Source organism: Impatiens glandulifera, chromosome 7 (genome assembly GCF_907164915.1).
Source record: "Impatiens glandulifera chromosome 7, dImpGla2.1, whole genome shotgun sequence".
Taxonomy (NCBI): Eukaryota; Viridiplantae; Streptophyta; class Magnoliopsida; order Ericales; family Balsaminaceae; genus Impatiens; species Impatiens glandulifera.
The window spans coordinates 3,679,572-3,693,378 of NC_061868.1; the positions used below are offsets into that span (position 1 = coordinate 3,679,572).

The window sequence follows — 13,807 nt, forward strand, 5'->3', positions numbered from 1 at the left end:
CGAATCAACATCTCAATCGGTGATTTCGTTCTTTGTATATCTTATTTATTTTTATTTATTTGTAACACCATTATATATATATTTTCTGTTATTTCAAGACAAGAATACTAACACTCACTACGTAAGGTGTTTCAATTTGGCTAGATTGTACTTTCTCCCTGATAAAATGAAAGTCAACTTCAATATGTTTCGTTCGTTCATGAAAAACGGGATTAGATTCGATATGTCGTGCTGCTTGGTTGTCGCAATACATTTTTATCGGTTCACTATGAGATATCCCCATATCTTGGAGTAGATGCTTAATCCAAATAAGTTCGCTAGCTGTAGTAGCCATAGCCCGGTATTCTGCTTCAGTGCTGGATCTTGCAACCACGTTTTACTTCTTGTTGCGCCAAGTGACTAAATTTCTGCCAACAAATGTACAGAATCCAGTGGTTGATTTTCTATCAGAACTTCCTGCCCAGTCTATATCCGAGTATCCAATGATGTTTAAGCACTGATTTCTTTTAAGTCAGATTCCTTGCCCTGGAGTAGCCTTGAGATATCGAAGTATTCATTCGACTGTTTTTAGATGACTTGTTCGTGGAGCATGCATAAACTGGCTCACTACACTAATAGAAAAAGTAATATCTGGTCTAGTGACGGTTAAATATATAAGTTTGCCAACTAACCTTTGATACCTGCTAATATCCACTAACAACTCACCATCTTCTGAATTAAGTTTAGTAGTGGTGTCCATTGGAGTATAAGTTGGCTTTAATCCCAACTTCCATGTTTCATTTAATAAATCTAAAGTATATTTTCTTTGAGACAAGAATAACCCTTTTTGTGAATGGGCTATCTCTACTCCAAGAAAATATTTAAGAATACCTAAGTCTTTGATATCAAAAGTTTTTTACAAATACTTTTTAACTTTATTTATTTCTCCGTCATTGTTCCCAGTAATTATAATATCATCAACATATATAAGAACAAAAAGAGAGAAATTTTTAATAAATAGGGAGGAATCTGTCGTACTTTTTGTGAATCCATTTTGAAGAAGAGCATTACTTAATTTAGCATACCAAGCACATGGAGATTGTTTTAATCCATATATAGCTTTATTAAGTTTACAAATAAGTTTAGAACTCAAGTTGTCTTTGTAACCTGGAGGAAGATCCAAATACACTTCCTCCTCTAAATCACCCTAGAGAAAAACATTTTTTACATCCATTTGAAAAATATTCCAATTTTTATTAGTGGCAATCGATAAAAGAATTCTAACCGTGTTCATTTTGGCTACGGGGGAAAATGTTTCCTCATAATCTATACCATATGTTTGAGTATATCCCTTTTCTACAAGACGTGCCTTGTATCTATCTATTTTACCATTACTATCATATTTTATTTTATATACTCATTTACAGCCGATAGGTCTTTTTCCTATAGGAGAAACAACAATATCCCAAGTATGATTTTTTCAAGTGCTTTTAGTTCCTCACACATAGCTTGTTGCCATAGAGGATTAGAAACAGCTTCTTGAAAATTTTTAGGCTCAATGTTATTTATACAAGTTAAAAAATTAAAATGTGTTGGAGAAATTTTTTCATAAGATAAAAATTGTTGAATAGGGTAGGATACCTTATAAGAAATATAGTCATCAAGTTTTGCAGGTGGTCGGCTAGGACGCACGGATCTTCTTACACCTTCATGTCCTGATAGGTTTTCACGAACTTCTTCTAAAATAGGTTGTCTTTCTTGTTCTGATGGATTTTCCGAACCATGTGACTCCTGATTTTCTCTTGAATAGGTTGAACTCTCTAATTCTTCCCTGAGATGATATCAGATTCCACGTTATCTTTGGTCCTTGGTACCTCATCTCCCCCTGAGCATGAGCATGAGCATGACCTTAGTGCTTCATTTCCTGTAGTTACATCTATAAAAGGGTTAAGAGTAGGGATAAAATCGTTAAAAGAATCATAATCATTAATTTTTTCTTTGAAAATGGCTCATGCTCTCTAAATATAACATTTCTAGATATGTAAATTTTATTAGTTTCAAAATCATAACATTTGTACCCTTTCTTAGTCGTTGAATATCCAAGAAAGAAAGTTTTAATGGAAGTTGTACTAAGTTTATCGGTGCGACTAGTGTGAACGAAACATGTGCAACCGAAAACACGCAAATGTTCATAAGAGATTTCTTTGTTATTTAAGACATTGAGTGGAGATTTTCCATTCAATACAGAGGTAGGAATTCTGTTTATAAGGTGAACCGCAGCGATAAAGGCATCAGACCAAAATCTCTTAGGGACATTAGACTGAAAAAGTAAAGCTCGTGTTACCTAAAGAAGGTGTCTATTTTTTCGTTCAGCAACTCCATTTTGGGCAGGTGTACAAATGAATTAAATTCAAAAAAAAATTCATACACTTCCACCTTTGAAGTTAAAAGATAAATTCAAGTTATTCTTGAGAAATCGTCGATGAAGCTAACATAATATCTAAAATTATTATACGAATCGATAGGTGCAGGACCCCATACATCTGAATGTATCAATTCGAGAGGAGATTTGGTTTTATTTGTAGAGATGGAAAAAAGAAGTTTGGTTTGTTTTGATAATTGACAAATATCACAATTTGAACGAAAATTATCTATTCGAAAAAGATGTTTTACAACTTTATTAGAAGGATGTCCTAGCCTTTGATGCCATAAATCTTGCTCAAAATTAGTGTATGAATTGAAAGAACACATCTAGAAAAATCAACAATATAAATATCGTTGACAAGTTGTCCTTCACCAATCTTCATTCCTGTCAACTTGTCCTGATACACAACACATTCATTAGAAAAATAACAAGACATTTAAGATCTTTAGTTATTTTGCTAACAAATATCAAGTTAGGAGATAATTGTTGAACATAAAGAACATTATCAATATTTTTTGAAAATACTCTAATAGACCCAGTTCCTAAGATAGGCATATTTGAATCATTAGTTGTTTTAACACTTTGTTGTGAATTTTTAATGGAAAAATCCAAAAAATTATTTTTATTTCTAGTCATATGATCTGAGGCTTCTGAATCAACTACCCAATAATTAGGATTTTTGCAAAAATATGTAAAATATTTTGAAAAAATACCTGGGTCCGCTTTGGATGTGGACCGAGCCTCTTGTGTTTGCATGAATTTGGTAAATCGATCAAAAAGGTTATTGAAATCTGTTTAATTGTTTGACCCTGCTGATATGTTAAAGTTGTGTAGTCTAGTAGTTGGACTAGTATTCCAGCCCATTTGATCATTGTTTTCTCCTCCATTGTTTTGAGCGAGAAATCCTTTTGGGTTTCTCCCATTAAAATTTTTACCTTTTTCTTCGCCATTCTTCTTTGCCGCACGAAGATGAGGATAGAGTTTGAAGCAAAACTCCTTAGCATGACCCTGTTTCTTACAATGTTTACAGAAGAGATTGCTGGTTCGTTGAAAATTTTGGGATTTGTGACCAAAAATGCTTGATTTTCACATGTTGTTTGCCCCTCACCTCCCATGGTGCTTCTCCGTGTCTCCTCTTATTGTAGCCTTGAGACAACATCATCGAAATCTGGAAGAGTAGACGTCATGAGGATTTAAACACAGATGGCGTCCCAATTTGAATTGAAGGAGGCAAGAAACTGGTATATCCCTTCTTGTTCATGTCGATCTTGCAAGGTATTCTCATCGTTGGTCCGAGGTAAGTACATCATGAGTTCTTCTCGTCTTCTGGTTAACTCACCAACAATTTCGGTAACCGACTTCGATCCCTTTTTGAGGGACTCGATTTCAGATTTCAATTGATATATGTGAGTATAATTTTGAGTATTTTCATATCTTTTCTTAACTGAATCCCAAATTTCTTTTGCTGAATTTTTGCCCAAGAAAAATTCGAAAATTCTCGGCTCCATGGAATTTAGAAGCCAACTCATGATTTGATAGTCATGGGCTTCCCATTCCTCGACCCTTTTCTGATCTTCCTCAGTGGATTTCTCTGATATGGTTGGTTGCGTTGATGTCCCAGAAATATGGCCAAATTTGAGCTTCCCTTTGAGAAAAATAGTCGTTGACCGCGCCCAAGTGATGTAGTTCTTTTCATTCAAAAGAATCGAGGTCATCTTCCCGTTTGAGTGCCCATCAAAAAAATTACTCCCTAAAGTAGTCATTGACGCGTTTAACAAAAAGTTAAAAACAGATAATACTCTGAAATTTCAAACTAAACAGCACAACAGTGCTAAAAAGGAATATGAGAAAGTAAAGATAGTGCTGAAAGAGAGTCATGACACAAGTACCCTCTCTGATACCATGTAGAGAAAAGTTGTAATATATTATTTATTATTATATTGATTACATGAGAGGGGGAGAGCCCTATTTATATACAATATACAAGAAACCTTTACACTACCCTAGAAACCTTTACATTACTCAAACCACTACTCCACTTCCCAAGTTTGACTTAGACATTAACCAAGGTGGAAATATTTATATTCCCAAGCCACTTATACGTTACCCAATGATGATTCATTCATTATTTCTAACATATAAAATTAGCTCCCTCTTCTCTTTTTTCTTATAAAGTGACTTATAATACTTTCATTAAAAAAAAAAAGTTCCAATACAAGAAAACATCATATATATTTTAATTTAAAAAATAAACATTTATCTTAATATGTTCAAAATTTCAAACAGAATTAAAACATTATATATGTACATTAAGAATAGTAGAACTAACCTTATTCTATCAAAGACTTGAACAAATTTAATTGCAATTTAGTTCATTAGCTGCTGATAGAAGTATGAATATCCGAACAACCTTTATAATTTTGTTTTATTTAGGACACAAACAACGTACAGTCATGAATCACACTTGAACTTAAGATGTTTCAAATGAGAATCGAAAATGTTTTTTTTAATAGTTTAGACACCGATTTTTGTCACTTAAGCTTATAAATTAATTGATTACCAATTTATTATTTTTATTGTTTTACTGTTGCAAATGAAGATACGTGTTTATTTTTTGGGACAATTATTTACCTTTATCCAAGTTAATGTATGCTAATCACTAATCATTTACCTTTATCTAAGAGTGATGCTAAATACAACAAGATTAGGCAAAAAAATCTAATATAAAATTAAAAGCAATATCGAAAGAAGTAAAAGTTCAAAAATCGGAAGGAATAATATAATATTGAACAAATTCAAGATCTGTGTTGAGGTCGACCCAATCAATTTTTGAGTGTTTATACCATTGCTTCCCTTTGAGATCTTATCAATGGATTGTTTTTAAATTTAGTGAGATTTTATTATTAGTTCAAAATTTATGAGAGTTTTTGTTATAACTTATAAGGCTTTTGTTTGATTGTTTTCATTATAATTTTCACAAAAATATAAATTAATGAAATAGTTTTATAAATTAAAAATTAAATATAAACATAAGGAATGCATGTTTTCCCAACATTAACTAAAAATCTTTTGGCAACATGATTTTGGGAGAAGAATGGGTTCGACTTCTACTGATTTTTGTAAACCCAGAATTATACATTCATCCGGTTAAGGATATTGTTTCAGTTTCGTAGTATATCAGATATTGCGAAAGAAGTAAATCTGGAATAATGTTTTTTATTTCTAGAAAAGTATATAGGGTACAATGTTATTCTCCATTATTTATTAAAGTTTAAAAAAAATTATATTAATAAAAATAAAATAATGAAGAAAAGGACTTGATCAAGTTTAAGTATAAAAATAACTCATAAACTAGCTCAATTGGATAATAATCTGATAAACTATAAGCTTAGAGAATTATAACATCATAGTAATTAAAATAAATAATGATTTAGGACATGATAGTAAAATAATGAAAAGAATTAAACTATCTCAACTCTTTTCATTTATTAATTTTTATTTTCATCACTCATTGACATGTTGGAGAAAATCCTGGACCTCCATAAAAGATATTTGTTTCAAATGATGATCCAGGGTTCTTCATAAGTGTTAAGTCATAGCATTCTGGTTTCGATATTTTTTTTACCAAGTATCCTGGATCTCTCGTAACTAAACCACTATCAATCACTTTTAAGGAATGAATGAAACATGATTTACTAAAGCCTTTATTTGGGAATTCACCACTACCCATTTGAGTGGTAGTATGATGTCCATTTGCTCTTTTATTCTCGATTTCCCCACCCCATGCGACACTATTAACATTGTTCTTTAAATCCGTAAACATATCTATAGGCCAATAGCCAATTATTGAACCTTGCAATTGAAGCAACCATTTATCTCTTGTTGTTTTGTCCTACAATAATTTTCATATTCTCATCAATTAATTAACCATTTTATATGAGATCCATATGCTAAAATATTATTCTTACGAATTCAAAAAAGTTTGAAATCATCGATCATACCTTGAATACGTTAATCAATACCTCCATAGATTGTCCGCCATATATGGAAACTTTCATTGGCATGCCAAAGGAAAACTTGTTGGTGTTCCTTGCCATTGCGGGCGTGTTTTAAATTCCGGGTAAACGGGTCAGGGTTTTCTCTTATGAAAACGGGTTAGAGTATAAATACTTTAATTTTGGGTATTTTTCTCATAACAGTGCAAATAGAGAGAGAGTGAATTACAGATCTAGGGTTTTCTGGTTTCCTTCTTCTTCTTGTTCTTTGGCTGATCCAGAGTGAGAGATTGGGGAAGTTTTTGATTGTGGAGTAGTCCAATCATTCCTAGTGTAATCACTTCTTTCATTTGAGAACAGGGCATGTAAATTTCTACTATTGACATTTGTTTGATTTAGTGAAACTTATCCCTCCCGTGGACGTAGGTCGATTTTGACCGAACCACGTATATTGTGTTGTCGTTTATTGCTTTGTGCTATTTCAGTTCTTGGTAATCTGTTTATCGTCATAGACGATTTAGAATCTGATTTGCTACAGGTTTTGATTTCTAAGAAGATCCATAGTTTTGCTGTTGCAAAACCCAACAATGGTATCAGAGCAGTATTAATTGGTTATCTGTTTTAACATTGGAGCATAGTGCTCTGCTGGTTATTTGGCGAAATTCATAGAAGAGATCAACTAGTTTCTTTGCTGGTGTTTTTGTCAGTTGTTAAGGCAGTAATAATGGGGAAATCTAGACCTGATATGGTGAGTCTAAATGGTACAAACTACAGGCAATGGAAACTGATGATCAGTGATCTGCTAGTTTCAGATGATTTGAATGAAGTAATTGAAAATGAGGGTGTTAGACCTGAGACTACAAAAGAGGCTGATTGGAAAAAGATAGATAGAAAGGCCTGCAGCTTTATTCGTTCCTGGGTTGGTGTAAATGTTGTGCACCATATTGAGAATGAGACTACAGCGTATGGTGTGTGGAGAAAACTTGAAGCTCTCTATGCTGGGAGGTCAGCAGGGAATAAAGCAGCACTGGTACGAAGGCTGGTGAATCTGAAGTACATTGATAATAAATCAATTGTTGAGCACTTGATTGAATTTCAAAATATTTTGAATCAGCTGAGTAGTATGAAGATAAACTTTGATGATGAGGTGCAAGCACTTTTAGTCCTTGAATCTTTGCCTGCAAGTTGGGAGACACTTATTATCACTCTCAGCAACTCAGCACCAAATGGTAAAGTCAACATGGCATTTGTCACCAGTTCCTTATTTGATGAGGAGAATCGAAAGGGGGATAAACCCTCTAAGTCTAATATGTTGGTGGCTGATAGAGGAAGATCAAAAGATAATAGAAGTGGTTTGAGCAGGGGAAAGTCTAGAAGCAAGTCTAGAGCTCCAAAGAAGGATGGTGCTTGCCATTACTATGGAAAAATGGGTCACTGGAAAAATGAGTGCTGGAACTTTAAAAATGATAAAGCGAAGGGTACAGTGAAACCCAGAGAAAAGAAAGAACAGAGTGCAGATACATCTGCTTATGCTTCAGATGGTGAACTGACATATGCTTCTAACTGTCAAGACTCCTGTCTTAGCACATCTTCAAATGAAACAGCATGGATTGTTGACACATGTGCCTCATTCCATATAACTCCAAACAAAGGTTACTTCCAATCCTACAAAGCTGGTGATTATGGTGAGATTCGCATGGGTAACAGTGGTGTGTCCAAGATAGTTGGTCTGGGTGATGTTAGAATTGAGACAAACATGGGCTGCTTCCTGACATTGAGAGATGTAAGACATGTTCCTGATTTGAGAATGAATTTGATTTCAGCAGGTAAGCTCGATGATGGAGGCTACCATAATGTTTTCAGTGGTGGAGCATGGAAGCTAAGAAAGGGTTCATTGGTTATTGCACGAGGTAAGAAATGTTGTTCCTTATACAAGATAAATTTGAAAATTGTCTATGATGCGGCATATTCTGTTTTTAATGGAGTCATCCTCTGAGTTGTGGCACAAAAGATTAGGTCACATTAGTGAAAAGGAGCTGAATGTTTTGATCAAAAGGAATGAGTTGCTGAATCTTAAGAATGCTCATCTTGAAAATTGTGAGCATTGCTTGAAGGGTAAGCAGAACAGAGTCTCCTTCAGTAAGTCAAAAGTTGAACTGAAAAAGAATGTCCTTGAATTGGTCCATACAGATATTTGTGGTCCTATGAAGATTAAATCTACAGGCGGTGCTTCCTATTTTGTAACCTTCATAGACGATGCATCTAGGAAGGTTTGGGCTTATGCTATAAAGTCCAAGGATGAGGTTGCAGCAAGGTTTGAGGTCTTTCACAAGCTGGTTGAAAGAGAGACAGAAAGAAAACTGATGAGGGTGCGGTCAGATAATGGGGGAGAGTACATAGGCTCATTTGATGATTATTGCAAAGAGCAGGATATTCGACATGAACAGACTGTGCCCAAGACTCCACAACAAAATGGTGTGGCAGAGAGGATGAACAGAACAATGTTGGAACGGATGAGGAGTATGCTCTCCCATGCCAGATTGGCTAAGCATTTCTAGGCTGAAGCCATGAGCACTGCAGTGTATGTGATCAACCGTTCTCCCTCCAAGCCATTGAATAATAAATGTGCAGAAAGCGTCTGGTCAGGTAAAGATGTTAATTATGACTATTTACGTGTTTTTGGTTGCAGATCTTTTGTGCATGTTCCAAAAGATGAGAGGTCTAAGCTAGATGCAAAAACCAGACAATGCATATTTTTGGGGTATGGTGATGAAAAGTGGGGATACAGGTGTTATGATCCAGTTGATAAGAAAGTTTTGAGAAGCCGGGATGTGGTATTCCTTGAAGATCAGACTATTGAGAATTTTGAAGATGGTGAAAAGCTTGATGCATACATACGTGACCTTTCTGGTCTTGAGTTGTCTCATGATGTTGAGGAGACAAGGCCACATGTAGCTTCAGACTCAGATAGTGATGATGATGTTCCTCAGGGTCAAGCTGTAGGCCATGGAAATGATATTAATACTGAAACTGATATTGGTGATAATGTTGAGGTTGATTTTGAAGTTCAACAAGAAGATGGACATCAACAGAATCAACAAACAGAGGTACTTCGGAGGTCTACTAGGGAGAAAAGATCAAGTTCTAAGTATCCTGCTACAGAGTATGTTCTTCTAACTGATTGTGGGGAGCCTATATGCTATAAGGAGGCTCTTGAGGATGCTCATAAGAAAGAATGGCTAGCTGCCATGGATGAAGAGATGAAGTCATTGCTGAAAAATGGCACATATGATCTAGTTGAAAGACCAGAGAACAGAAAAGTATTACAAAATAAATGGGTGTACAAGATCAAGCAAGAAGGTGATGATAGCAAGACAAGATACAAGGCTAGGCTGGTTGTCAAAGGTTTTGGCCAGAGGCATGGAATCGATTATGATGAGATTTTCTCACCGGTAGTGAAGATGACTTCTATTCGGGTGGTGTTAAGTCTCGCTGCTTGTATGGATCTTGAGGTTGAACAACTTGATGTCAAGACTGCATTTCTCTATGGTGATTTGGATGAAGATGTTTATATGGAGCAACCTGAAGGTTATAATAAGAAAGGTGAGGAAAGCAAGGTGTGCAAACTTGTCAAAAGTCTGTACGGTTTGAAGCAAGCACCAAGGCAGTGGTATCTTAAGTTTGAGTCGTTCATGACTATCCATGGGTACATGAAGACGTCTACAGATCACTGTGTCTTTGTGCAAAAGTTTGCTTCTAATGATTTTATTATACTTCTCCTATATGTTGATGACATGCTGATTGTTGGGAGAGACAAGCTCAAGATTGCCAAGTTGAAAAAAGATTTGGCTAAGTCTTTTGAGATGAAAGACTTGGGTCAAGCAAGACAAATTCTTGGAATGCAGGTCATTCGTGATCGGATGAAGAAAAGGCTATGGTTATCTCAAGAGAGATATATTGAGAAGATTCTAAAACGATTCTGTATGGACAAGACAAAGCCAGTTGCTTGTCCATTGGCTACACACTTGAAAATAAACAAGACAATGTCTCCCAAGGATGAAGAGGAAAGACAAGAAATGTGCAGTGTTCCATATGCTTCAGCAATAGACAGTCTGATGTATGCAATGGTCTGTACAAGACCGGATATAGCTCATGCGGTTGGAGTACTTAGTCGTTTTCTTTCAAATCCTGGTAAGACACACTGGGAAGCGGTTAAGTGGCTAATGAGATATCTTCGAGGGACCTCCAAATACGCTTTGTGTTATGGTACTGGAAAGTCACATGTTGAAGGGTTTTCTGATTTAGATATGAGTGGTGATATTGACACAATGAGATCAACTTCTGGGTATTTGTTTACTTTTAGAGGAGGAGCTGTATCATGGAAGTCTCGTCTATAGAAATGTGTTTCTTTGTGTACTATAGAAGCTGAATATATTGCCATTACTGAATGTTGTAAAGAAATGAGATGGATGAAAGAATTGTTGAAAGAAATTGGCATTGCACAAGACAAGTTTGTGGTGTTTAGTGACTCATAGAGTGCTATACATGTGAGCAAGCATCCAAGTTTCCATTCACGTTCAAAACACATCCAAAGAAGGTACCATTGGATCCGTGAAGTGCTCGAGAAGAAGGAGTTATACTTGGAGAAAGTGAACACAGATGAGAACGGGTCAGATATGATGACAAAGGGCTTGCCAAGAGGAAAGCATGACATATGTTGTGCCAAAGCCGGAATGGTTCTGACAGAAGCGTCACGATGATGAATGTTTATAGCAACATTCTCCCATGGCTCGGAAGGGAGAGAATTGTTGGTGTTCCTTGCCATTGCGGACGAGTTTTAAATTCCGGGTAAACGGGTCAGGGTTTTCTCTTATGAAAACGGGTTAGAGTATAAATACTTTAATTTTGGGTATTTTCTCATAACAGAGCAAATAGAGAGAGAGTGAATTACAGATCTAGGGTTTTCTGGTTTCCTTCTTCTTCTTATTCTTTGGCTGATCTAGAGTGAGAGATTGGGGGAGCTTTTGATTGTGGAGTAGTCCAATCATTCCTAGTGTAATCACTTCTTTCATTTGAGAGCAGGGCATGTAAGTTTTTACTATTGACATTTGTTTGATTTAGTGAAACTTATCCCTCCCGTGGACGTAGGTCGATTTTGACCGAACCACGTATATTGTGTTGTCGTTTATTGCTTTGTGCTATTTCAGTTCTTGGTAATCTGTTTATCGTCATAGACGATTTGGAATCTGATTTGCTACAGGTTTTGATTTCTAAGAAGATCCATAGTTTTGCTGTTGCAAAACCCAACAAAACTTTCCATTTGTTTGGACAAACCCTTTGCAATTAAGATCATAGCAACCAGTTGTTTTGTATCCATCCCTCTAATTTAAAATAGTAGAAATTTACACAATTAATTGTAAATTTGAGGTTGAATTTAAAGTGAACTGTTTTTTTTCTTAATCACTCTTCTTCTCTAGTACTTAAGATCTCTAATATTATATAAAATATTAATTAAAATAAATTAATATAATGTTGATAGAAATATAAGGAACTTACCGTCCAATATATGAAGAGTCTTGTTTGTTTATCATGATAATTCATTGGATTAACCTTGAATATATACGAAAAAGGAAAATGAGTCACAAACTACATTTATTGGTCTAATAAATCTCACAAATCACATAGTAACATCTTACCATCCATCCAACTTATCGTAACTTGTAACAACCCATATTTGGGACAAGCTAAACTCGTTATCTTCCGTCTTAGGATTCCATAAATTAAACACTCCACTAGCTCTGTAGTAAGAAGATCCTTCGTTAGTTACTACAGAATACTTGGAAGAAGATAGAATAACAAATGTATACAATATTAGAACCACGAGTGAGTAAAAAAAGCCAATAGAAACTTGTAATGCATTGAATAAAGTAGATCGATTAAAAATAAGTTGTTCGATTAAAAGTTCTTTCACACATATAAAATTATGTTATTTATATACATAACTCAAATTTAATTTATTTTAAGTGTTATTCGATAGTGATAATCAATTAAAAAGTTGCATTAAAACTATAAGTTAGGTTCTATTTCTATATATACATATACCTCATGTTGGGATGTTTCTCCCAAAAGACTTTGATAGATTCGTCGTTGAAACATGGACGAAGTTTTTTTGTGGTAAAACTGGTCAGAATTTTTATTTCTTCTTACGGGGATGGTAGATTCCGGACATTCTCCATCTTTGTGCCAATCTTGAAGCATTTCAATTGTCAAATTTGAATCGAAATTGTTTCCAAAAGGATAGTAACTTGGTTCCATCTATCATATATAGTAACAAAAATCCAAAATGTGTTTAACTAAACATAACTAATTTGAAAAGTCTAATTATAAAACATATCATCTAAATTTGTTAGGAGAAATATAAAATACCTGTAAATCTGTTATTAGAGAATTGGCCAACGATGGTTGTTTATAGATATCAATACAGTCGATTATTTCACCATTATCCGTCTGTAAATAAATTTAAGATTAATTGTTAGAGAAAAATAAAATATATATATATGTTGAATTAATTGATGATTGAAATCAAATCATAACTAATAACCTCTATTGTTTTTACAATCCCTTGTTGATTCAAGTCCCATGATACTTTAGTTGTTTCCTGGCTCAAAACATGATATATGAATTGAAATACTATGAAGAGAACTGGTAACCAATTACTTGCTTGTTTCTTAAAAGCCATTAAAAAAGTTATTATCTAATATTGAACTATTTCTTTAGTGAAATAGTATATATATATTAGGATCTAGATTCATGTCATGTTATATGTTAAGACCAAATTTAGTATAAATATATTTTCTTCTAAATAATTAAATATTTCTATTTTTAATTTCTAAAAAAGGTTAACCAAATATTTTCTTTGAAATTCTAAATAAAAAAATGTTCCTATTTTGGACACTAAATACTTTCTTTGAAATTTTAAAGTAGAAATATTCCTATTTCAGACAATAAATATCATTTGTTTTTATATATTAGAAATCTTTATTAATATATTATTCCCATTAGAGAATCAATGTGTATTCTAAATCAGTTGATGTCACTAAAAAAATCATGGACATCTTTATGAATAGGATCTAGATATACATAATTTAAAATTGACATTACAAATTCAAAAATTAAATTGACTATATATATATATATATATATATATATATATATATATATATATATATATATATATATATATATATATATATATATATATATATATATATATATATATATATATATATATATATATATATATATATATATATATATATATATATATATATATATATATATATATATGTTGAGATCTTATTCATACTTATTGTAGATTGTCTATATTTATTTTCTAAATATTTATTTA

General features: G+C 33.6%; 1 protein-coding gene across 1 annotated transcript; it reads right to left on the minus strand.

The window, feature by feature from the left end:
- Positions 1–11,996: 11,996 nt before the first annotated feature.
- On the minus strand, positions 11,997–13,138 carry LOC124944974. Its single transcript, XM_047485328.1, has 5 exons — positions 13,001–13,138; positions 12,826–12,906; positions 12,607–12,714; positions 12,096–12,235; positions 11,997–12,009 (listed from the first exon to the last, which is right to left on the minus strand). The coding sequence occupies exons 1-5, from the start codon at positions 13,136–13,138 to the stop codon at positions 11,997–11,999; spliced, it is 480 nt and encodes a 159-aa protein (XP_047341284.1).
- Between the last annotated feature and the right edge of the window lie 669 nt (positions 13,139–13,807).

Bases quoted from the DNA above. Each gene is read 5' to 3' on its own strand.
- LOC124944974 (XM_047485328.1), bottom strand. From the start codon at position 13,138: ATGGCTTTTAAGAAACAAGCAAGTAATTGGTTACCAGTTCTCTTCATA. The intron at 12,907-13,000 runs GTTATTAGTTAT...ATTTATTTACAG, and splicing joins GGATTGTAAAAACAATAGAG to ACGGATAATGGTGAAATAAT. The intron at 12,236-12,606 runs GTAAGAAGAAAT...TCTTCTTCCAAG, and splicing joins GTCCGGAATCTACCATCCCC to TATTCTGTAGTAACTAACGA.